This window comes from Hylobates moloch, unplaced genomic scaffold, assembly GCF_009828535.3.
Source record: "Hylobates moloch isolate HMO894 unplaced genomic scaffold, HMol_V3 SCAFFOLD_22, whole genome shotgun sequence".
In the NCBI taxonomy this organism is placed as follows: domain Eukaryota; kingdom Metazoa; phylum Chordata; class Mammalia; order Primates; family Hylobatidae; genus Hylobates; species Hylobates moloch.
The window spans coordinates 46,631,333-46,658,106 of record NW_026652297.1 but is presented as its reverse complement, the minus strand read 5'-3'; the positions used below and the strand labels follow the sequence as shown (position 1 = coordinate 46,658,106).

The 26,774-nt window shown below is 40.2% G+C and overlaps 1 protein-coding gene and 1 non-coding gene across 5 annotated transcripts in view; both read left to right on the top strand.

Moving 5' to 3' along the window:
• KAT6A (lysine acetyltransferase 6A) overlaps positions 1 to 26,774 on the top strand; it is a 127,712-nt gene that overhangs the window by 5,033 nt on the left and 95,905 nt on the right. For 2 of the 4 annotated variants that reach the window (XM_058433298.1, XM_032144430.2), the window contains exons 2-3: positions 1,903 to 2,034; positions 2,295 to 3,219. In XM_058433298.1, coding sequence (XP_058289281.1) covers positions 2,620 to 3,219 — 600 coding nt within the window. In that variant the 5' untranslated portion in view covers positions 1,903 to 2,034; positions 2,295 to 2,619. The remainder of the gene's footprint in view (positions 1 to 1,902; positions 2,035 to 2,294; positions 3,220 to 26,774) is intronic. The other 2 variants (XM_058433297.1, XM_032144429.2) reach the window with 2 other exon arrangements.
• LOC116462172 (small nucleolar RNA SNORD112) lies at positions 8,340 to 8,411 on the top strand. Its single transcript, XR_004246269.1, has one exon. It is a non-coding gene; the product is annotated as a small nucleolar RNA SNORD112 (small nucleolar RNA).

Sequence of the window (26,774 nt, the reverse complement as noted above, 5' to 3'; positions counted from 1 at the left end):
CCCGCGCTCGCGGGCCCTGCGCCCCCGACCCCGCCGGCCGGGCCCGCCCTGGGGGAGCCGGCGGGTGGGCGGGCGGCGAGCGGCCCAGGCCGCGGAGCCTCGGGCTGGCGGAGCCGGCTAGCCCGCTCTCCCTCGGGGCGCGCCCACCCGCCCGCCGTGCGCGTGCTGGCCGGGCCAGGCAGCTTCTCCCCGCGCTCGCGGGCGCTCGGGCTCGGGCTCGGGCTCCGGCTTTGGCTCCGGCCGGGGGCGCGGGGATCCAAGCCGGGCTGAGGCGGCGAGCGGGGCTGACAGGCCGGCGGGTGTTGTGGTGCGAGGCGCAGCACGTGTGGTGTTGTGTCTGCCGGGCTGTCAGCCCAGCCGCCCAGGGGAGGCCGGGCGCCTGTCAACCTTGCCGCTTGGCCCAGTGCGCGACTGTCAGGCTCCCAGCACCCCGCGCCGCCCTAGAGCCGGCCCCCAGAGCTTAGGGTGCGGAGCAGGGCCGGGGCTGTGCACCGCTCTGAACTCCTTCACGTGATTTCATTGTTAACTTGTGCTCGGGGTCTGTTTCCATCGCGTGGAAACGGCGCAGCGCCCCGTCGGCGAGCTGCCCGGCTGTGCCGATCCAAGTTTTTAAAGTTTCTCGCTCTTTGAAAAGAGAGCGCGAAGACGTGTTTGGGGGTGGGGAATGGGGACGGGAAGGACTGTCGGAAGCGAGTTGCGCTCGCTTTAGCCGCTGGTGTACTTTCCGGGAGTTAAGATCCGAGGCTGAGGCGCTTGACTTTCCGAAGACCTGGAGACTGATGACAATCCCGGCTGGAAAGACAATGAGTGACTGTCACTCATTCTTTTACCTGCGAAGCTTAGTCAATTAGGACGTTCGTTCCCAGCTTGTGAAACTCAGGATGTAGCTTCTCATTTAGTTTAGACTTAATATCTGTATAATAAGCTTACTTGGAGTAATAATACTCTGATTTCTATCCTCTTGAGACCCTCACCAAATTGAAGCATGACTCTCCCAGGGGGCTTCTTTTTAGGCAGCTGGTTTAAAAACAAATCTTGGCTCAGGTTTGAATGTTTGCTTCATTCTTTTCTTTCCTATCAGAGTTAATAGTAATATCTCTTTCCTAGTGTGTATTAGTTTTCCGTTTGATCTTAATGTCACTACTGAGAATAGTTGCTGTGGGAGCCATTTATCTAGCATTGTTTATATTGTAATGCAAATATCTCTAGAATGAGAGCAGAAGTTCTAAAAAACACTTCAGTTAATTTTTTGGAGGCAAAAGAGTTAGATTCAGAATTCAGTATTTTAGTGATTAAACAAAATTGCATCTACCAGATTCTTTTGTAGGGATACTGACTTTGATTCAGAGAGACAGTACATTTGTGTTTATGTTTTATTAATGTTCGTTTCAGGACAGCAATCTTGAATTTATATCTTTATTATTTGGGCTTCTCTTTAGACCCACAAGTAGCCAGTACATTCCTTTTTCTGTACCGTACGTTTGATATGTAGTATGTGCGTTGACCCCAGTGATTCTGGGCCTTCCTCCTTTCTAGTTTTCCTGTCTATGAATTACTTATACGCAATTTGGCAGTTGTGACTCTCTTCAGCATATGGATAGAAATATCTTAGTTTGGGTTAGGAGAAGCTATCAGCATGTAATTCTTAAAATCTGAATGAAAGTGGATTATTGTTAAATTCAGTAAGCACTTTCACACTAGGCTATTTTCAATAGTATTTTTGTTTCCATTAGGAAAGATTAAGGTAATACTGTAAACTGGGTGTGCATATTGTATTCATTCTTTTCATATAAGAAAGAGCTAAAATTTTCTCAGTCCTTTTCTGCCTTATTGACTGTTTTTGTCTACTCTGAATGTCTAGAATTTTGAAAGATGAAAGATTCACTCTTGCTTTCATTGCAGGATTCTTTCTACTAATCCAGATACTTCTTGAAGTGCTGACTAGTTTCTTGGGGAAAGATGTCAAGGAAGAGTTGAAATTCCTAGACTGGTGAGCAGAGATTGCGGAGTACAGAATAGCCATCACCCACTCTGGTTAGTGGTAGCTTAAGGTCATTCTTAGAACATCTCATCGTGTTTCCTCGTTGTATCCTAACTACTCATCTTTTTTTTCTTTTTTTTTTTATCCCAATGGTTTACATACATGATTGTTTTGGAATATTAATAAATAAGTTTGGAAATTCTTAAGGGTGCCCAGTAAACACTTGCTGTTTGATTGCTTTATGATGAGAATGCTTATTTTTATTCGAAATAGGTCTTGGTAGAAAACTGACCTTATTTTCATTTCTTTTCAGGCATAAGATGCACATTTTTCTGCTCTGAAGCCGGGAATGAAATTTTCTTGAGTTCTTACAACTTTATGACGAGACCCATGTGTGGTGCTATTGAGAAATTCATTGGGAAGTTGGAAGACATTTCGAACAACAGGTTGTTTTGGTTTCTATAGTACAATTGGGGAGGCATTCTGTTTTGTGAAAGGAGGAAGGACTTAGGCCAGAAAACTTGTATGCTATGGTTAACTGGTTCCCAGCTTCCGAGAATCTTGTTTTCTATGGTGTAAAACTTACTCAGCATCAGGATAAGGGATAACGACTCTATGGATATACAGAATCCTTCACCATGGTAAAACTCGCAAACCCGCTTTATACTGAGTGGATTTTGGAGGCCATCAAAAAAGTGAAAAAGCAGAAACAGCGTCCTTCAGAAGAAAGGATATGCAATGCTGTGTCTTCATCCCATGGCTTGGATCGTAAAACTGTTTTAGAACAATTGGAGTTGAGTGTTAAAGATGGAACAATTTTAAAAGTCTCAAATAAAGGACTCAATTCCTATAAAGATCCTGATAATCCTGGGCGAATAGCAATTCCTAAGCCTCGGAACCATGGAAAATCGGATAATAAACAAAATGTGGATTGGAATAAACTGATAAAGCGGGCAGTTGAGGGCTTGGCAGAGTCTGGTGGCTCAACTTTGAAAAGCATTGAACGTTTTTTGAAAGGTCAGAAGGATGTGTCTGCATTATTTGGAGGCAGTGCTGCCTCTGGCTTTCACCAGCAGTTACGATTGGCTATCAAACGTGCCATTGGCCATGGCAGACTCCTTAAAGATGGACCTCTTTATCGGCTCAACACTAAAGCAACCAACGTGGATGGGAAAGAGTGTTGTGAGTCTCTTTCCTGTTTACCTCCAGTGTCCCTTCTTCCACATGAAAAGGATAAGGTAAGAATGGCATCTGCCTCGGGGTTTATAGAGCTGATGATATAGGATGCTACAAATTCACATTTCTGGGAAGTTATATTCAAGTTTTTTGTTTGGGGACTTTTGTGGAGTGATCATCTCTGGTTTTTTATTGGTGAGTTGTAGCTATGAGAACTTCATAGATTTGTTCTGGTACTTTGAAATATATGAAGCCTAAGATTAAAAATGTAGAATGTTAATCTGCCTAAAAGAACTTATTTACATTACAATGAAAAAGTGGCATATGAGTTTAAAACTTTTTTTTTTTATTATTTTGCTTGAGGAGTACTCCAGTGTGAGACTTTAAAACTTTTAACTAAAGGTTCTTACAACACTTTACTACTGGAAGTTGATGAGCACCCAAATCATGGAGACTTGAATTTGAAACAAGCAGATGACTCTGAGAACGTTTTTCTATTTTCCATTTTGTTGCAGATTACTCGTTAGACAGAAATGAGACAGATTCTTATGACCCCCAGGCGCAACTAAGCAAACTTAGCAATTCTTGTTTCTGCTGTTTGTGTTATAGCTTTCTATCATGTATTATGGCTTTGCATATGACGAAGTCCTAAATGTTATTTATGACAGCTGTAGTTGCATGGGACAGGAATACAGTATCCTAAATTAGAAAAGTTCTGGAGGGTCTGGAACAGTAGTTCGTGCCTGTAATCCCAGCGCTTTGGGAGGCTGGGACAGGAGGATGTCTTGAGCCTAGGAGTTTGAGCCCAGCCTGAGCAATATAGCGAGATCCCGTGTCCACCAAAAATAGGAAAATTAGCCAGGTATGGGCGCGCCTGTAGTCGTAGCTACTTGGGAGGCTGTGTCGGGGAGGATTGCTTGAGTACAGGGGTCTGAGGCTCCAGTGAGCTGTGCTCTCACCACTGCACTCCAGCCTGGACAACTGAGACCCTGTTCTAAAAACACAAAGAAAGGTAAAGTTCTGGAGAGTTGGGAGTTTTGATGCCCAGGTGTGTACTTTACTCTGTTGTGTTTTAGGGTGTTATTGTATATAGTTGAAATTATGACTTCTTAAACAGTAAATTTTGGTGCTTAAATATTTGGAGATTAGAATTTTGTTAGTACCTGTTTTTTACATTGACCTAGTATCTTAGCTGTAAATTTACTTGAGGTGCTCTGAATTGTAGTTCCTTGGAGAGCAGTGATGCTTTAAGTTGCTGCACACCTTGGTAGACATAAGTAAAATGATCTTCATTTTGCTTAAGATGATGGAGGATACTCCTAGGGTGGAAAGATGGTAAAGTTAACATTGAATGTATTTTGAAAATTTGAGATTTGATCTCAGTTTGTTGTATTATTAGCAGCCCACTGAATACCTGTAGATTTTTCTTTTAACAATTGAAAATTAGCGGTATTTTTCTTTGATGAAATTTTTAGAGATCTATTTTAGGGTTCAATTTTCCCTGTGAACACTGAAATAAAACATAATCTTACTGTTAGTACCCTTGAAATGATTCTCATATAGTCATGAATTGATAGAGAATCTCATTCATAAAATGACTCTATGTAATTTGAGCATTTATTAAGAGTATGTATTAAAAATTCAAAGTAGACAAGCAATTAAAATGCTTTGTTCTGTATTTTAGTGCCGTAAGAACTCTTACCTGTAGAAACTTTATCACATGTGGCTGAAGTTAAATACAATGATCGGATTTCTACAATTATTAAATGGTCTAACAGGTTAACTGCCTGGAAACAGGAAATAATTTATAGTTAGATCAGTTCAGTGCCATACCTGTGAATTGGATGTTGTAAGTTCTTGTTAGGCCACCTGTCTGCTTTTATTTATTTATTTTTGAGACAGAGTCTCGCTCTGTCGCCCAGGCTGGAGTGCAGTGGTGCAGTCTCACTGCAACCACCGCCCCCCAGGTTCAAGCGATTCTCTTGCCTCAGCCTCCCAAGTAGCTGGGATTACAGACATTCACCACCACGCCTGGCTAATTTTTGTGTTTTTAGTAGAGATGGGGTTTCACCTTGTTGACCAGGCTGGTCTTGAACTCCTGACCTCGGGTGATCCACCCGCCTCTGCCTCCCAAAGTGTTGGAATTACAGGCATGAGCCACTGTGCCTGGCCTGTTGTTTGCTTTTATTGTAATTACACTTGCTTGAATTATCAATAGATACTTTAATTTTAAAAAATGTTAGCTATATAAAAATGTCATTTGAGCGTATGTTTAAAAGGTAGTAAATATAGTATAGTGCAAGACAAATCCAAGCCCTAGAATCCTGGGATTTTACTTTTGGAAGGGACCCTGAGAACTGTCTAATCCAACAGTCCTTATTTTGCGGCTGAACTAAGGACCTTTGTTGAGACCATTTCATAGCACCTTTGCATTAAGAAAAGTTTAATTTAGTAGAGATGTGCTGTTTTGCTTTGACTGGAGTGCAGTGGTGTGATCTCAGCTCACTGCAACCTTCGCCTCCCGGGTTCAAGTGATTCTCCTGCCTCAGCGTCCTGTGTAGTTGGGATCATAGGTTTGCGCCACCACGCGTGGCTACTTTTTTTTTTTTTTTTGTATGTTTAGTAGAGACAGGGTTTCACCATGTTGGCTAGGCCGGTCTCAACTCCTGACCTCAAGCGACCTGCCCACCTCAGTCTCTCAAAGTGCTGAGATTATAGGAATGAGCCACCGCACCTGGCTCCATTTGCTTTTGGAGAAATAAAGCAAGAAAAACAAAAGTGATGTAATAATTGAAAAAATGAAAAAGAAATGCCCAGTTGCTTACACAGCTTTCATATATAGTTGTTTTTTTTTTTTTTTTTTTTTTTTTGAGATGGAATTTCACTCTTGTTGCCCAGGCTGGAGTGCAATGGCACGATCTCGGCTCACTGCAGCCTCCACTGCCCAGGTTCAAGCAGTTCTTCTGCCTCAGCCTCCCATGTAGCTGGGATTACAGGCATGCACCACCATGCCTAGCTAATTTTGTATTTTTAGTAGAGACGGGGTTTCTCCCTGTTGGTCAGGCTGGTCTCGAACTCTCAACCTCAGGTGATCTGTCCACCTCGGCCTCCCAAAGTGCTGGGATTACCGGCGTGAGCCACCCTGCCTATAGTGTTGTTTTTTTTGTTTTTTTTTTGTTTTTTTTTTGTTTTTGAGATGGAGTCTTGCTCTATCACCCAGGCTGGAGTGCAGTGGCACAATCTCGGCTCACTGCAAGCTCTGCCTCCCGGGTTCACGCCATTCTCCTGCCTCAGCCTCCCGAGTTGCTGGGACTACAGGCACCCGCCACCACGCCCGGCTAATTTTTTGTATTTTTAGTAGAGGCGGGGTTTCACCATGTTAGCCAGGATGGTCTCGATCTCCTGACCTCGTGATCCGCCCGCCTCGGCCTCTCAAAGTGCTGGGATTACAGGCGTGAGCCACTGCGCCCGGCTTAGTGTTGTTAACTGAAGTAACTAAATTTAGACATGTGGGAAAACAGAGTTTGTTTCTTAAAGTAGACTTATATGTGTACTAATCCCATTGGAAAACTAATTTCATGATAATGTCTATTCAGTTAGAGTTGATGAGCTCTGTTCTATATTTTTAAATGGAGTCTTTTTTTCAGTAGTGAATTTGTTGTGTGACTTTCCCCAAAGATATGAAAAGTTTACATTCAAAATCATAATACAGTGAACTCTAGGATGAGAAATTATTCCTTTGAACAGATTATGTCTGCTCCTTTTATTGTATTTTAACTATTTTCTTTCCTTCTAACTACGCAGTCAGTTCCTATGCAGAATTGATGGTTTGCTGTTACAAACCTAGATGTTCTCAAAAAAAGAAAAAAAATTATCCAGAGTTTATTTGACAGTGATGGAGAAAGGAAGGTGTATAGGTCAGGAGTAGTTTCACTTTTAGGAATTAATTGGTTCAGCATATAGTCATTGAGCACCTACTGTGGGCCAGGCACTCTGCTTGGAACAGAAACAGTTCTGTCTTCTCTGGGATGCTAATGCAGGTATTTCTATTGACCTGGCCAACTGTAAGGTGAAGATGAAATTCAAAGACTGCGTGGAGTAACCCGACCAAGTTCCTCTTTACTTTTTCCGGTATCAATTCTAACTTTTGTGTGTGTGTGTGTGATATTAACCTTTGGAAGGAACTGTATGTTAGATTTTCAGCAGCTGAGTGGTTTTGATCCTTTTGGGAGATCAACTATGTTGGAATACGTTTAAGAGGAGTTTTTGTGAAGATATTTGAACTTTGTGTTCTTTTCACATTGGTAAGTACTGAGGAGAATCCATGGGATACTGTGATTAAAAGTTTTTAGGCCAGGCCTGGTGGCTCAGGCCTGTAATCCCAGCATTTTGGAATGTTGAGGAGGGGTGGGGGGGGTGGGTGGGTGGATCACCTGAGGTCAGGAGTTCAGGATCAGCCTGGCCAACATGGTGAAACCCCGTCTCTACAGAATTACAAAAATTAGCCCGACATGATGGCGGGTGCCTGTAATCCCAGCTACTCGGGAGGCTGAGGCAGGATAATCGCTTGAACCCGGGAGGCGGAGGTTGTAGTGAGTCTAGAGCGTGCCACTGCACTCCAGCCTGGGCAACAGAGCAGACTCCATCTCAAAAAAAAAAAAGTTTTTACCCATGTTATAAGGGAAATTTTTGAGCTAACCTTATTGTGGTAGTTAATAGTGAGTTTATTTATTTAAGTGTTTATTTACTATGTGCCAGGTGTTATTTTAATGCTGTACATATATTAACTCATTTAATCCTCTAACATAACTAGCTACTGTTAGGTTAGTTATTAATAACATAACAGTACCAGCAGTGAAGTAGCTACTGTTATTTTACAGGTGAAGAAACTGAGGCATAAAAGATTTCAGTAACTTGCTGAAGTCACACAAATATTAGGTGGCAGAGCTGGGATTTGAATTTGGGCAGTCTGGCTCCAGTGTCTTTCTAATAGCCATACTGACCACCTCTTAGGAGCAGTAATGTATGATGGCTATCACTGCACTCAAGTACAGAATTGTGAATGTCCTTGGTGTTAATTAACTTCGTAGCACATTTCCTAATTGTAAAAGGACAAATTCCCCCCCGCTCATTGTTTGTGTCCGTTTTTCTTTTTTTGCAGAACAGATTTGAAAACTCACTTTGGACCAGTGATAAGAATATGTTAGGAACCAAAGATTATGAGTAATTTAGTTTTGTATATCTGAGGTCCATTAAAAAAAGGTTTCACCTACATGCCATTTTTTTCCCTTAAAGATAATTTTTGTGCTGACTAGTTTTCATTTCAGTTGTCACTAACATTTTCTGATAGGCAAGGTAGGGATCAGTTGTATGGCTATACCAGAGTGCTTTAATTTGGGACAGAAATACTGTTTTCCTTGAATCATGGGATTATAGGTGAGGAGGAGTGTGTAACTGGCTTAAATAGCATCTTCCTCTTTGTAAATTTCTTTTTGAAATATAGATATTACTGTAAGGTAATTTGTTCCATTTACTTCACTTATTCGTTATTTATTTAGCAAACATTTGAATGCCTGCCATGAACAGTGGATTTAGGATTTAGGTCCTGTTAGGGGATTAAAGCAGACAGAATATAGATACAAAATACATTTTTTGAAAGCCTTTTTTAGTTTATGAACTGTAATTTTTTTACATTATTATTTTTTCATAACAAGTATCATGACTCTGAGAAATAATAAAATGTTTAGTGGGCAAAGCAATTGTTTGAGATTGGTGGTCCATTTAAAAAATTATCTTTATATAGTGAGTCTTGGAAAGATTCAATTTCCTTTCAAGAATAATTTTCACCTTGATTTCAAACTTCTGAGTTCATTTTTACACACTGACATAATTTACTTGAATGTAGTTTGTGTTCTGTATTACTAGCTCAGAAAAATATTCTCTTTCATGGTAATCAGCCAGATTATTAAAAGTGTTGTTATTCGGTGGCATAGTATTTTGGAACAGAATTATAATTTGCTAAAGCATTCAGTTGGAAAGGGAAGAGAAGGTATTGTCAACTAATGTTGTTGTTGAGGTTACTCCCAGCTGGGTAACCTGGAGCAGAAAGATCCAATGATAAATCTCTTGCCTTCCACTCTAAGTTACGTCTCAATATGGTCAACTCTTAGTAGAGTCCAAATTATTTTGTTTTATTGGAATTTATATTTTAAATTATAGAGGAAGTAGAGCTTTGACAGGAATTTAGAATTTAAATTTTTGATGTAGAGATACTGATTAAAATGGGGATTTTTTTTTTTTTTTTTTAAAGAGATGGAGTCTTGCTTTGTTGCCTTTGTAGTGCAACCTCCACCTCCTGGGTTCAAGTGATTCTCCTGCCTCAGGTCCTGACTAAGCTGGGATTATAGGCGCACGCCACCATGCCTGGCTAATTTTTATATTTTTAGCAGAGACGGGGTTTCACCAGGTTGGCCAGGCTGGTCTAGAACTCCTGACCTCATGATCCACCTGCCTCGGCCTCCCAAAGTGCTGGGATTACAGGCGTGAGCCACCGCACCCAGCCGGGGATATGTTTTTAAGTTACTGAAAGTTAAGAGTGATAAAGTTTTGATTTAGCTATTTGGAAATGACCTTCATAGTAGAATAGTTTCACATTTTATATGTTAGAATTGTGGTATTTTATAAGAAGATTGTTAACCAATATAAGCTTGGAAATTTCAATTTCAGATACTCTGTTGCTTTGATACTGTATAAAAAGGCAATGAATAGTTGTCCTTGCTGTTAAATTCAGGGCTGTGTGGACTACTTGACAGAATGATTGTTCACTTTGAAAAAAAAAAAAAAATCTTCTGAAAGCAAAAGATAAAATATTGAGGATACAGTGACGTGGAAAATGTAGATATTATATCATCAAGTGTGAAATGGATTGATCTCAGTAATTGTTATATTTAATAATTTAAACATTTTTTATGACATGCATTTCTTTTCTTTTCTTTTTTTTTTTTGAGATGGAGTCTTGCTCTGTCGCTTAGGCTGGAGTGCGGTGGCCCAGTCTCGGCTCACTGCAACCTCCGCCTTCCAGGTTGAAGCAGTTCTACTGCCTCTCCCCTCCTGCTGGCTGCGATTACAGGCGTGTGCCACCATACCTACCTAATTTTTGTATTTTTAATAGAAATGGGGTTTCACCATGTTGGCCAGTTCTGTTCTTGAACTCCTGACCTCAGGTGATCCGCCCACCTCCGCCTCCCAAAGTGCTAGGATTACAGGCATCAGCCACCATGCCCGGCCCATGCTGTACATTTCTGACATCGTTTATACCAGTTTGTTTTTGACTCCAAATGTAACAGGAGCAGTGGGCTAGAAATAAAAATTTGTTACTAACAAGTCATTGAGGTGGATTAATTGTAAATCTGGTTAGGAATTAATTTTGTCTTAGCAGATTTATTCTTCAAAAATTCAGAAATTTAAAAATAACTCAGAGATACGTTTGTAAAATAGTATCTGTTTAAGTACAATCAGCTGTACAGTTTTTTGTTTTTTTTTGAGACGGAATCTCACTCTTGCCCAGACTGGAGTGCAGTGGCGCAACCTTGGCTCACTGCAACTTCTGCCTCCCAAGGTCAAGTGATTCTCCTGCCTCAGTCTCCCAAATAGCTGGGATTACAGGCATGCGCCACCAAACCTGGCTAATTTTTGTATTTTTAGTAAAGATGGGGCTTCACTGTGTTGGCCAGGCTAATCTCAAACTCCTGATTGGCCTCCCAAAGTGCTGGGATTATAGGTGTGAGCCACTGTACCTGGCCAGCTGTACAGATTTTTTTGATCTTCTAGTTCACCTATGAGCACAATGATTTTTGGTAATTTTCAGCACACGACACACCTTGAAATAAAACTACTGAGCTACTAAAGCTTGGGTTAGCCATTACTAATCCAAAGTTCTATACCAAACCAATTTTTCTTTTCTTTTTTTTTTTTTTTTTTGAGACAGAGTCTTGCTCTCGTCACTTAGGCTGGAGTGCAGTGGTGCGATCTCGGCTCACTGCAACCTCCGCCTCCTGGATTCCTGGGTTTAGGCGATTCTCCTGCCTCAGCCTCCCAAGTAGCTGGGATTACAGGCACCCGTCACCACGCTCGGCTAATTTTTTATATTTTTATTAGAGACAGGGTTTTGCCATGTTGGCCAGGCTGGTCTCGAACTCCTGACCTCAGGTAATTCACCCACCTCAGCCTCCCAAAGTGCTGGGATTACAGGTGTGAGCCACCACGCCCAGCCACCAATTTTTCTTATACTTACAATCTAGACATTTTTCTAGCAAATAAGTACTTTTTCTTGGTCTACCTTCCAATTGGTGAAATAAAGGGAAGGAATTAATGAAGACATCAGGTACCACAAATGGCTTCAGGAATAGAAATCTAGAGGATCTAATGGTCTTAACCTCGTTTTTTCTTTGCTCTGTATCAATAGACTAAGGGAATGTAAAGAGTTGCTTATAGAAACCTATTAATAGCTAACATTTGTTAAGGGCTGATGATGTGTTGGGGACTTTTTTTTTTAAGTGTTTTAACATATACTTTCTTATTGAAGTCTCGAACTCTGTATGATTAAGTTTTATAGGCATAATATATTTATATAATAGGTATTTAATAGTATTTAATAATACAAGTTTTCGGCCGGGCGCGGTGGCTCACGCCTGTAATCCCAGCACTTTGGGAAGCCGAGGCAGGCGGATCTCGAGGTCAGGAGATCGAGACCATCCTGGCTAACATGGTGAAACCCCGTCTCCACTGAAAAATACAAAAAAAAAATTAGCCGGGCATTGTGGTGGGCGCCTGTAGTCCCAGCTACTCGGGAGGCCGAGGCAGGAGAATGGCGTGAACCCAGGAGGTGGAGCTTGGCAGTGAGCCAAGATTGCGCCACTGAACTTCAGCCTGGGTGACAGAGTGAGACTCCATCTCAAAAAAAAATAATAATAATACTAATACAAGTTTTCATTATGTCTTATAGAAAACCAAATGGAAAAGGAATATAAGGAAATGCAAAATACATTAAATTTCTTTTTACCCTTGCTGCCTGTTTTTTCTTTAGTTCATCCTGGACATGTGGGCCAATACTTTTTTGTTACACTTATGTTTAATACTAGGAGAGCAAATACATGATAGGAACTGTGATGAATCTGGAGAGAAAATTTATGTCATTCAGTCTTCTTGAAGCTGTAAGAATCTCCTTAACATCTATTAGATTTATTTTCTCTTTGCATTTAAAGTTTTGGAGAAAATATCTTTGTCATACCGACTTGGTTCTTAGCTATGTAAGAGGACTAAATCTAGGTGCCAAGTTTGCTGGTTTAAAAAGAATTAAAAATTTATTTTTTTCTGGTGACCTGGAGAGTGTTTCTTAAAATTATAATAATGAATACTTTTCATGCTCTGATTTATGTATGGGAATTATTAAGAGCTTCATTCTGATAAAGTTATTTACCACTTGGCTACTCAGGGGTGGAGTCATTTCACAAAGGATCTGCAGCGAATGAATTAGACCAGGAGTAACTTCACCCTTCTGCTTGTCCCAGCTGGAGCAGGATTAGGACTCATTCAGCTGCAGCTGGTTCCCAGGAAAATGAAAGCAGTTCCTTCTGGTTTTTTCCTTTCATATGAAAGTCGTAGTTCCCAACAGATGGCTTTCATCAGCCCTGTACATGTATCTGTAAATTCAAGGCCAAGGAATTATTTTCAACTTCATTAGGGAACAGGTGAAGAAACCGTTTGTAGTATGGCATTATTTTATTAGGGGTTGAAATTAAGCATAGAGATTACAGTAGTATGCCATTCTGGGTCAAAATAGTTTTTAACTGTCAGCAATTTAAAAAAAAAAAAAAGACTGCTAAGGAAAAGTAAGTCTGGTTGTAGTGTTGATTGAGGTATCTTTTATGGTTGAATTGTATTATGCTTACAAAATATAGATTATTAGAAAAAAAGACTTGTATCTTCTGCATTGTGTAGAATGTTCAGCCAGTAGCAATCTTGGATCACAGTGATTCTAATCTGATTTCACAAATAATAGGGAAATTTGAGAGCCAAAGAGGTTGAAGTGTCTTGTCCAGTGCCACACAGCAAGTGGAAGAATTGGTCAGGCCTTTCTCAGTTCTGTGCTTTTTTCATTATGCTGTAGTACTGCTTTATAGTATTAGAGAGCAGTGAGCCTAAAATAATTTAGTTAGAATTCTCTTCCTTAATGGAAACCATAGAATAAACCTCGTCTAGAGAATTTTGGTGGTATTGTAAACCACAAGTATATAAATCTGCTATTTCAGTGTGTGAAAATAGCTATATACACTCTTGTTAGAGTTTTGAAACAACTTTTTGGGAAAGGACTGCTTTCTTTTTTTTTTTTTTTTTTTTTTTTGAGACGGAGTCTCGCTCTGTCGCCCAGGCTGGAGTGCAGTGGCGCAATCTCGGCTTACTGCAAGCTCCGCCTCCCGGGTTCACGCCATTCTCCTGCCTCAGCCTCTCCGAGTAGCTGGGACTACAGGCGCCCGCCACCACGCCTGGCTAATTTTTTGTATTTTTAGTAGAGACGGGGTTTCACCGTGGTCTCGATCTCTTGACCTCGTGATCTGCCCGCCTCGGCCTCCCAAAGTGCTAGGATTACAAGCGTGAGCCACCGTGCCCGGCCTAGGACTGCTTTCTTATGGCCCAAATTAGAGGAATCAAGGTTTTCTTATGTTGTTGGCTAAATATTAGAAGAGGACATGTTGAGCTACCTTAATGCTGGAAGAAAAAGTACTTGGGTTTTGGAAAAAAAAGTCCATTTAAAGGTAGGTCTAATTTTCAGTAGGTCTGCAACACAAATGACCTCTGAGTGACTTGGATAATTGGTTAGAATTTAAAATTCTTGAGACTGAGCTAGAGATAGCAAGGTACAAACCTTTCTATTAATTAATGAAGTAATTTTTACCAAAGACATTAAATATGGGTGGACCAAAAGTGCATAGTCTAGCACTTCCATAAACATAGTGTCTGGGAGGAGCCTGAGAGATTTGTAATGTTACCTGTAAACAGACCGTGTGGGGAAGACCGCAGACAGCACTTCATTTTTTGTCTTTATTGGTCTTTATGACTAACACTTCATCTCTGCATCACTTCTGCTTTGCTGTAAAACTTAGCAAGTACATTAGAATAGTGGCAAATAAAGGTTAAGATTGAGGACAGTTGTTTGTAAAATAACTAGGCGATTTTAAGATTATAGGTGTAACTTGTTAAGAAGAAGAAAACTGATGTGGAAATAAAATCTGGCAGCCAAAAAAAAAAAAAAAGAGCTTTTAATGTGTGAAAGAAGATAGTTGCTTCTTTTGCTGTTTACCTTTTATGTAGAATAGGTGATTCCGCAGATCTAGAGGTGTTGTCAGACTTGTACTATGGGCTGCGTTTTCCTGCAGGGAATTGTGAACTGTAGGTGACCTGAAGAACTGCTAAGTGTTGGTTTTCAATTCTTTGAGCTTAGTAAAGTCTAGGTTCCTTTTTTCTTAGTCATTGGGTATAGTGAAGCATTTAACTCCTGAGTTTTCTAGAACCTTTAACGGAACTCTCAGAAACATTATTACTATTTTTGTGTGTGGAGTGTGATTCTGTACTTCAGTGGTTTCCCAATTTTTCTATTCAGGGCATCTTTAAATATCTAACTTACTATTTACACCCTCTTTCACCATTTTCCTGCCTTACCTTTTCCCATGCCACTCAGTTTTTCTTTAATTCTGTAACATAAATCCAAAGCCCTATTCTTTGGAAAGCAGTGGTTCTTGGCACTAAATTCACTTTATCATTACCTGAGGAAGCTTAAAAAATAAATACCAAACCAATTAAATTTGACTAGTAGTGAGGCCCAGGTTTCAGTTTTTTTTTTTTTTTTTTTAAGAATGTTTCTCTGATGTGCAGCTGGGGTTGAGAACCATTGCTGTAATGCTTAGAACCAACATCTCTGTAGTGGGAACTGGCTAAGAGAGTCAGGAGACAGAAGAAGCAGGTACTTTTTAACCTCATAATTGACATTCAAACAAATGATGAAATAGCATGCTTCACACACACCCTCATGAACACACTTTGGACCCAGGACAGTGTACTTCTGGAAATGTACGTTCGGTTTTATTGTACTCCCTGGCTATAACTGCTCTAATCTTCCACCTTTCTTTCTCCTTACCCTCACTACTTTATCTCACGAAGATCTTGTGTGGTATATAGTTGCGAGAAAGTTACCTGCGTGATTCCGACAGGTGCCCTGCCATCACTCTAATGCTGTTCTCATTGCTTGGCCTTATGGCACATCCTCACTCACTCACTACTCCTGCATCATGTTGGCAAACTCCAGCCATTTACCTTCTCTGCTTTTTTTTTGAGTTGGAGTCTTGCTCTGTCACCCAGGCTGGAGTGCAGTGGTGCGATCTCTGCTCACTGCAACCTCCATCTCCTGGGTTCAAGCGATTCTTCTGCCTCAGCCTCCCAAGTAGTTGGGATTATAGGTGCCTGCTACCACGCCTGGCTAATTTTTGTATTTTTTTAGTGGAGATGGGGTTTCATCATGTTGGCCAGGCTGGTCTTGAACTCCTGACCTCAGGTGATCCGCCCACCTTGGCCTCCCAAAGTGCTGGGATTACAGGCATGAGCCATCGTGCCCAACTTCTCTGCTTTAACTTTGGGGAAAATCTCATGACTGTGTGGTGGTGGGATGCCACTTACAAATGTGTGGCCTCCTATCTCAGCTCTACCCTCTGCTTGAAGATGTATGTCTGTGTATAGTCTGTTCTGTCTGCAGAAATTCAGTATTTCCTCCCACCTTTTTTTCTCATTTTCAGTAGATACTCCCATATGCTACATCGTAGAGGTAATGGAATCTGTCCAATTGAGCTCATTGAGTTTATACCCCTCTCATGCCATCCTAAATACATCTGTGCTTATTTCTGCCCCCTTTGCTACCTTCTCATAGGACAGTGAAAGAAGTGTGAAAGACTCATCTCTCCATTCTTTTTCAGGACCCCATTCTCTCCTACCTCAGGGGCCATGTGCCATCAAAAATAGTCCCATTTTTTGACTGTATCATCTTTCTCTCTCACTTCTTAGTCCTTAGCAGGCAGAAGACTCTCCCATTAGAGTAAAAACAACCAAAAAACCACTGCAGATCCTTCTTTCTATGTATACCCTGTCTGTTTCCATTCATTTTTAAACTTCTTGAAAAAAGTCTATATTCATTCCACATCTGCTGCAATCTGGCTTTTGGCCCTAGAGCAGCACTATTTGAAACTGCTCTTGTGGACAGTTTTCAGTCTTATTTTACCTGAGTTCTCAGCTGCATTTAGCATTTGTTGACCATTCTTCCCTTTCCTCTGAGATAATTCTTAGATGTCTCCCCGTTCCTCCCATCTTTCTGGTAATTCCTTTTCAGTTTATTGGCATTTTATCTTTTGCCTGTATCTGGATGTTAGATTCTCTAAGGTTCTGTTCTTCACTCGTTTCTTACTGTTTCAACTTTTCTGAGTTATCTCTAGACCTCTGTGTTCTGTACTGATGACTCTAATTTCATATCTTAATTTGAGAACTCTCTTCTGATCTCTGGACTTGTATATTCCATTGTGTAGTATTTTATGTCAGTCTCTTCAGATTCACAATGGCTCAGATGGAATTTATCAACTTCCTTTAACCAGCTGTCATTTCTTACAATGGTAAGAGCCATTGCCATCGATTCTGATGCTTAAAATGGAAACTTTGGTGTCATCTTCCATACCTCACTTGTCTGTCTTTTGGATTCAGTTCTGTTCCATCCCATGTCTTCTCTCTCATACTTTTTAACATCTCTTATTTGACCTCTTCTGTATTCGAGGTCCTCTGTTAGAGCAGGTCCTCATCATTTCTCTCCTGATTACCTTAGTAGTTTCTTCATTGATTTTCCTTCCTCCAGTGTTGTCTTTGTCTAGTCCACATTATTGCCAAAATGATCTTACTACGAAATGATTAAGAACACAGGCGCAAAGACCAGACCATCTGGGCTTTCTATCCCACACTGGTACTACTTACTTTATGACCTTGGGTAATTTGCTTAACCATTCTTTGCCACATTTTCTTCTATAAAATGGGGATAATACAGTGCTTATCTCTTAGTGAAGTTGTGAGAATTTAATGAGTTAATATACATCTGGGCTAACAGAACTTTGTGCAATGATGGAAATGTTCTATATCTGTATTGCCCTCTGTGGTAGCCAGAGCCATGTGTAGCTATTGAGCTCTTGCAATATGGCTAGTTGAGTGAGGAGCTGAATTTTAAATTTTATTTGGTTATAATTTAATTGAAATAGCCACATGTGGCTAGTAGCTGCTATAATGGACAGTACAGAATATGTAAAGTCCTTAGAAATAGTGTTTAGCTCATCATCACTGGCCATCAGAGAAATGCAAATCAAAACCACAGTGAGATACCATCTCACACCAGTTAGAATGACCATCATTAAAAAATCAGGAAACAACAGGTGCTGGAGAGAATGTGGAGAAATAGGAACATTTTTACACTGTTGGTGGGACTGTAAACTAGTTCAACCATTGTGGAAGTCAGTGTGGCGATTCCTCAGGGATCTAGAACTAGAAATACCATTTGACCCAGCCATCCCATTACTGGGTATATACCCAGAGGACTATAAATCATGCTGCTATAAAGACACATGCACACGTATGTTTATTGCGGCACTATTCACAATAGCAGAGAGTTGGAACCAACCCAAATGTCCAACAACGATAGACTGGATTAAGAAAATGTGGCACATATACACCATGGAATACTATGCAGCCATAAAAAATGATGAGTTCATGTCCTTTGTAGGGACATGGATGAAACTGGAAATCATCATTCTCAGTAAACTATCGCAAGGACAAAAAACCAAACACCGCATGTTCTCACTCATAGGTGAGAATTGAACAATGAGAACTCATGGACACAGGAAGGGGAACATCACACTCCGGGGACTGTTGTAGGGTTTGGGGAGTGGGGAGGGACAGCATTAGGAGATATACCTAATGCTAAATGACGAGTTAATGGGTGCAGGAAATCAACATGGCACATGGATACATATGTAACAAACCTGCATATTGTGCACATGTACCCTAAAACCTAAAGTATAATAAAAAAAAAAAGAAAGAAATAGTGTTTAGCACGTAAGTGCTCCATAAATGTTAGCTATTATTACAATCTTCCTTTTTTTTTTTTTTTTTTGAGACAGAGTCTCACTCTGTCGCCCAGGCTGGAGTGCAGTGGCGCAATCTCGGCTCACTGCAAGCTCCGCCTCCCGGGTTCACGCCATTCTCCTGCCTCAGCCTCTCCGAGTAGCTGGGACTACAGGCGCCTGCCATCATGGCCGGCTAATTTTTTGTATTTTTAGTAGAGACGGGGTTTCACCGTGGTCTTGATCTCCTGATCTCGTGATCCGCCTGCCTCGGCCTCCCAAAGTGCTGGGATTACAAGCGTGAGCCACCGCTTGTAATTTAATTTCCAAAATTAAACTTCTCTGCTTAAAATCCTTCAGTACCAAATGCTGTGATATAGTATATATGAGTTGTAACCCATTCCCCTGCATTGCTCCAGACTTGTCACTTGCCACTTCTTCATAATACCCTCTGTGTTCTGCTATACCAGTTCTCAAAGTGTGGATGTGGAGGACTAGCACCAGCAATAGTGTCCCCCAAAAACTTGTTTAAAATGCAGATTCTTGAGCCATATTCCAGGCCTATTCAATCAGAAAATGAATTTGGGGCTTTGCAACCTGTGTGTTAGTAAGTCCTCCAGGCGATTCTGATGCACGCTTAAGTTCGAGAGCCATTGTACTGCATCAGTCTCCCTGCAGTTCTTCAGATCTACCGTGTTTTCCCTTGCCCCTATATTTTTCTCCTGTCTGGAATGATTGTTATCCATTCTTTCTTCCTCATTAATTAGCTCTTCAACCTTGCAGACTTAGTTTAGTCAAGTTTCTTTCTGTTTCTTCCTCCTTATCACCCACGCTGCTCCCAGGCTGACTTCAAGACCTGTCTTAATCTCCATGCTGCATATGTCTGTACACACTTGCATCATAGCCCATTTTACATAGTATTTTTTTAGACTGTCTCCTATCAGTGAATTTAGGTTCTTGTTTTTCGTCTTTGTATTTCCATCTATCTGGCAATATCTGGTTGTTTTGTTTGTTTTTAATTTTTTTTAATTAAAAAAATTTTAAGTGTTTTGTTTGGGTTGTTTCATATGTATTAAGCATCTTCCAGGTGCTGGCACGGTGATTAGGAGTGACAGAGTAGGTAAAGCAGACATTGTCTCTGTAATAAATACACATGGTGGTGATAAGTGCTCTGATGAAGTAAAATAGAGCACTGTGGAAACACAGAGGAGGGGGTGGAGAAAGTCAGGGAAGTCTGTTCAGAGGAAGTCACATGTGAGGTTAGTGAAGTGGGGAAGCAAATGGGTGTGGTGGGAAAAAGAGTAGTTCCTAAAAAGGGAACAGCGTGTACAAAGGCCTAGAAGCAAAACATTGTATGCACGTAGTAACTGTTTAATTGGATATGAATTTTAAAAATCACATGTTTAACTTTTAGCTCTCAGTTTCAAGGACATCACCCTTCCCAGCAAACGTTGCATTTTATATGCTTCTGTATTTTTAAAACAGTTTTCATACTTGATATCACACTTTGAGTAGATGGTTATGGTGTGATAGGGTAACTTCCAAGCCAGCAGGATACATCTTTTTACTTATTGCCTTTTAAAGCACAAAAAAGGATTTGTTTTGTCTGAAAATTATTCTACAGGGCCAGGAACACATCAGTGGTGACAGAGGTAAACACATTACTCTTATTGAGTAAGAATAGCCAAGATTTGGCCAGGCACAGTGGCTCATGCCTGTAATCCCAGCACTTTGGGAGGCCGAGACGGGCAGATCATGAGGTCAGGAGTTCGAGACCACCCTGGCCAACATGGTGAACGTCTCTACTAAAAATACAAAAATTAGCCGAGCGTGGTGGTAGGTGCCTGTAATCCCAGCTACTCGGAGGCCGAGGCAGAAGAATCACTTGAACCTGGGAGGCAGAAGTTGCAGTGAGCTGAGATGACCACCACTGCACTCCAGCCTGGGCAACAGAGCAAGACTCCATCTCAAAAAAAAAAAAAAAAAAAAAGCCAAGGTTTTAAATAAGCATTAGACCATTCATTGAGAAAGCATATCATTAGGAAGGCTGAAGGCGGCCAGTGTGCCAACCACAACTGTTGTCACTTTTTTAGCCTCACTCTGTATTGGCTCTTTTTGCTCTCGTTGATGCCATCCCACACTTCCTGTTCTCATTAGCCCTCCATTGTAAGAGTAACGTGGCATTGGTTAATGTGCTGTGTAAGCTCCAACTATTAATTTGCTACTGAATATTTCCTTTTGTCTCTTTGAGACTTTATATAATTTTTAGTAAAATAAAAACTCACCTTTTGCTCTCTTTGAATGCTTTGCAAATGGGTTGTCTTCATAATTTATTAACTTTGAAAGAAGACTGATAAAAATACAGTTTTGTTTCTCATAACTTTAGCCAATTGGGACAAACCTAGAGAAAGAGGAAAAAAGGGAAATAAAATCTGTTCCCCTAAAACTTTATATGGATGGTAATATTGAAATATTTCAGATATTGAAGAATTTTGCTTTCACATACACATATTTTTTGATATAACAATTTTGTACATAGGTACAAAAGATGGGCAGTCCAGGTGCTATGATTGCCAAGTTTTACTTAGTCAGAATTATATAGTTAAGGTAATAAATGGAACTAGAACCTAGATCTGTTCAATCTTAGTACTCCTTCAGCCACATCAAGCTGCCTGTTGTGCAAGACTACAGTTATGAAAATGACAAGCATTAAAAAACAAGTACTCTTGGCTAACACGGTGAAACCCTGTCTCTACTAAAAATACAAAAAATTAGCCAGGCATAGTGGCGGGCACCTGTAGTCCCAGCTATTCGGGAGGCTGAGGCAGGAGAATGGCGTGAACCCGGGAGGCAAAGCTTGCAGTGAGCTGAGATCAGGCCACTGCATTCCAGCCTGGGCGACAGAGCGAGACTCCATCTCAAAAAAAAAAAAAAGTACAACCAGGCATGGTGGCTCACGCCTGTAGTCCTAGGACTTTGGGAGGCCGAGGTGGATGGATCACTGGAGGTCAGGAGTTCGAGACCAGCCTGGCCAAAATGACGAAACCCCATCTCTACTAAAAATACAAAAATTATCCAGGTGTGATGGGTGCCTGTAATCCCAGCTACTTGGGAGGCTGAGGCAGGGAGAATTGCTTGAACCCGGGAGGTGGAGGTTGCAGTGAGCCAAGATCACACCACTGCACTTCAGCCTGGGCGACAGAGCTAGACTCCATCTCCAAAAAAAAAAAAAAAAAAAAAAAGTGAATGCTCCTTCAATATTTGTTTCATAGATCTGTGAAACCATTTATCAAATCATAGGTATTATTCATCTTTGGATCCAGCTTGCAGCACTTTCTAATGATGCCCACAGAGTGTTTTTATAATTGAAACCATCATGTTTGAACTAGAAGGGGGATGATAGAAATTAGGCTGATTAAAAAAATTATTCAGCTCTCTTTATCCTCTCAAAATTTATAGCCTCTAGATGAAAAGGAGAAAATAGGATATCAGATGTATTCTAGAAATGCTTGATACCTCAGCTGAAAAGTACCATTTGCCACTTCCTTCAAGATAGTATTTGTTTTGTATTACTCATATAATATTTTTAAAAGTTAAAAAAACTGTTTTCTCAATAGGTAATGTATTCATCACTGTGTAAAATTCAAAAAGTACAAAAATGAGAATTCTGTGAAAAGTATTATTCTAAGTCTTATTCCCTAGCTACTTGGCTCCCCTCTGGGAGGCAGCCAGTGAGCTGTGTGTTTCTTTTGTACCTTTCGAAATTATTGTATGTGTATACAAGTGATCACTTTATATATACATTTCTCCGCCCCCCCCCCCTTTTTTTTGCATTTGGTAGCATACCTTAACATACTCTTTTGCATCTTTTTTTTTCTCACCACTTAACAATATACGCTCATGCACTGCATAACAATGTTGCAGTCAATAGTAGACCACGTATACAAAAGTTGTCCCATAAGATTTTAACGGAGAGGCCGAGCACGGTGGTTAACCCCTGTAATCCCAGCACTTTGTGAGACTGAGGCAAGCAGATCACTTGAGGTCAGGAGTTCAAGACCAGCCTGACCAACATGGTGAAACCCTGTCTCTACTAAAAATACAAAAAAAAAAAAATTTGTCGGGTGTGGTGTCAGGCTTCTGTAATCCCAGCTCCTTGGGAGGCTGAGGCACGAGTATCACTGGAACTTGGGAGGCAGAGGTTGCAGTGAACCGAGATCCCGCCACTGCACTCCAGCCTGGGTGACAGAACAAAACTCTGTCTCAAAATAAAATAAAATAAAATAAGATTTTAATGGAGAGAGGTGAAATTAAGGAGGCTTAAAGATGGGTGACTAGAGGACCCCAACATTCACCTTCTCCACAAAGATGGACCAAAACAGCCAGTAGATAATCACATTTTGAATACAGCATCTAAGAGAGAACACTGAAATTAAACACGGAAAGGATGAGGAACCTCTGAGGCACAAGAGGAGAGGGAAGTGAACAGCTGGCCTGGCTGGGATTGGCTTGGAGCCGGGAGAAAGTCCCCAGTGTGGAGAAAAGGTAAGAGACAGATCCCCAGTGATCTGTGTTCCCACCATGGACTCCTGTAATCTGGCCTCAGGAGAGCTTCTTGGCCTTCATGGGCCCTGATACTAGAATAGGAGAATAGGGAGCTGCCTGGAGCCCCTTTCTCCCGAGACCCAATGAGCTGCAGCAGAGTGCCATTTTGAGAGTCTAGCCCCGACTAGACCACATATTGCTCTGGCGCCCAATTGCCCTTGAATCTCCATATCCCTAGTGCTCTGATGACATGTTCCTGTGTCCATCCAGAGGGCTGCAGTATCACAATGCCAGCTGGACCCAGCAGTGCAGAGCATAATAATTCTCCAGAAAGAGTCCAATGAAAAAAATAAAATAAAATGCCCGAGAAACAGTTCAAAATAAAGAAGCTCAGTGAAATACAAGAGTACACAATGTAAAGAAATCAGAAAAATAATTCATGATCTGAATGAGAAATTTAACAGATAACATAAACAAGAAACAGAAATTGTAGAACTGAAGAATTCAACGAATGAAATAAAAGCTATAATTGAGGTGGTCATGGCGGCTCATGCCTGTAATCAATCCCAGCATTTTGGGAGACCAAGGTGGGAGGATCGCTTGAGCCCAGGAGTTTGAGACCAGCCTGGGCAACATGGTGAGACACCTGTGAACATGGTGAGAACTGTGATCATGCCACTGCACTCCAGTCTGGGCAACAGAGTGAGAACCTGTCTCAAAAAAACCACAAAAACAAACAAACAAAAAAAAACAAAAAACACTGCAACTGTGAGTGCTTTAACTATAGACTAGATCAAGCAGAAGAAAGGTCTGAATTTGAAGACAGGTCTTTTGAAATAATTGTCATACAAAAAAATAAGAAGAAAGCATATGTGACATATGGGAGGGACACCATAATGTGTCCAAATATTTGAGTGTTGGGTATTCCAGAAGAATAGAGGGGCAAAGGCATAGAAAATCTACTTAATGAATAATTCATTAAATTATTACTGAAATAATAACTGAAAAGTTCTCAAATCTTACAAAAGATACAGACATACAGATTTAGAAAACTAAAAGATTTCAAAATAGATTCAGTCTAAAAGGTGTTCTCCATGACACATTATAGTCAAACTGTCACAAAGACAGAGAATTCTGAAAATAGCAGGAGAAAAGCAGTGAATCACATATAAGGGAATCCCCATCAGACTAACAGCAGAAACCTTACAGGCCAGGGGAGAATGGGATGATATATTCAAAATACTGAAAGAATGAAACTACTGGCCAAGAATACTACACCTAACAAAGCTGTCTTTTTAGAATGAAAGATAAATAAATTCTTTCCCAGATAAGAAAAAAATCAAGGGAATTTATCAACACTAGATGGCCCTACAAGAAATGCTTAAGGGAGTTCTAAATCTGAAAGTGAAAGGACAATATGTACTGCCATGAAAACATGCAAATACTTAAAACTCACTAGAAGAGCAGACATACAAATGAGAAAGAGAAAGGACCCAAATAATACTATAGAAAATTACCAAACTGCAGTGACAACCAACGAGAGGGGAAGAAAGGAACAAGGATACACAAAACAACCAGAAAGTTAACAAAATACAGGATAAGTCTTCAGCTATCAATAATAATCTTGAATCAGATTAAGTTCCACACTTAAAATATGTAGATAAGCTGATTTTTTTTTAAGACCCAATTATATACTGCCTACAAGAAACTTACCTCACCTGTGAAGACATAGACTGAAAGTGAAGGGATGGAACAAGATATTTTATGCAAATGGAAACCAAAAGTGATTAGGAGTACTATACTTCTATCAGATAAAGTGGACATTGTCAAAAACTGCAAAAAGAGGTAACATGGGTCATTACATAATGATAAAGGGATCAGTACAGCAAGAGGATATAACAGTGGTAAATATATACGCACCCAATATAGGAGCACCCAGATACATAAAGCAAATGTTATTAGATCTAAAGGGAGAGAACAACTCCAGTATGGTAATAGTTGGGGACTTCAGCACTTCACTCTCAGAACTGGGCAGGTCAGCTGTGCAGAGAATCAGCAAAAACTGTGGATTTAAACCACACTTTACACCAAATGGACCTGACTGGTATTTACAGAACATTTTATCCAGCAGCCAGAGAATACACATTCTTCTCATCAGCACATGGATCATTCTCTAGGGTAGACCAACAAGTCTCAACAAATTTTTTAAAACCAAAATCATATCGTGTATTTTCTTAGACCAAAATGGAATAAAACTAGATATCCACAAGAAGAGGAACTTTGGAAACTACATAAATACAAGGAAGTTAAACAGCATGCTCCCGAACAATTACTGGGCCAATGAAGATACTAAGAATGAAATAAAAAAATTTCTTAGAACAAATGGGATATAGCAAAAGCAGAGCTAAGAGGGAAGTTTACAGCCAATGAGTGCCTCCATTAAAAAAGTAGAAAGATATAAACTACCTAATGCTGCACCTCAGGGAACTAGAAAAGTAAGAACAAACCAAATCCTCAAATTAGTAGAAAGAAATGAATAATAAAAATGGCAGGAGCAGAAATAAACAAAATAGAAACTGAAAAAATACAAAGAATCAACAAAATGAAAAGTTAGTTTTTTAAAAAGACAAAATTGATAAACTGCTAGCGAGACAAACCAAGAAAAAAGAGAGAAGACCCAAATAAATTAGAAATGAAAAAGGAGACATTATAACTGATACCACAGAAGTACAAAGATCATCAGCAACTATTATGAACAACTGTATGCTAACAAATTGGAAAACTAGAGGAAATGGATACATTACTGGACACGTACAACCTACCAAAATTGAATCAGGAAGAAACAGAATACCTGAATACCCAATAATGAGTAACACAATTGAATCAGAAATAAAAAGTTTCCACAAAGAGAAAAGCCTAGGACCAGATGGCTTTCCTCTCAATTCTGCCTGCTGAATTTTACCAAACTTAAGAAGAAGAACTAACACCAGTTTTTCTCAAACTATTCCAAAAAATTAAAGAGGAGGGAATTCTTCCTAACTCACTCTACAAGGCCAGCATTATCCCAATACCAAATCCAGATAAGAATACAACAACAACAAAAAGAAAACTACAGGCCAATAATCCTGATGAACATACGTGCAAAAATCCTCAACAAAATACTAACAAACAATCCAAACAATCCAGCAACAATCAAAAAGATAACACATCATGATTAATTGGGATTTATCCCAGGGATGCATATTCAAATATGTTCATGTTCAACCTATGCAAATCAATAAATGTGATACATTGCATCAATAGAATGAAGGACAAATATCTTGATAATCTCTAAATAGATGCAGAAAAAGCATTTGATAAAATTCAACATCTTTTCATGATAAAACCTCTCAACAAATTAGGCATAAAAGGAGCATACTTTAACATTAATAAGGGCCATACATGACAAACCCACAGCTAATGTTATACTAAGTAGGGAAAAGCTGGAAGCCTTTTCTCTAAGAATCGGAATAAGGCAAGGTTGCCCACTCTCACAACTCATATTCAGTGTAGTACTGGAAATCCCAACCAGAGCATTCAGGGAAGAGAAAGAAAGAAAAGGCATCCAGATTGGAAAAGAGTAAGTCAGATTGTCCCTCTTTGCAGACAACATGATCTCATATATAGGAAAACATGAAGACTCTACAAAAAAACTCTTAGAACTGATAACACAAATTCAATAAAGTTGCAGGATACAAAATCAACATACAAAAATCAGTAGTGTTTCCATACACCAATAACAAAAGGATGGAAAAAGGAATAAAGAAATCCCACTTACAAAGCTACCAAGACAGTCACCCAAAACCTAGTTATAAATTTAACCAAGGTGGTGGAAG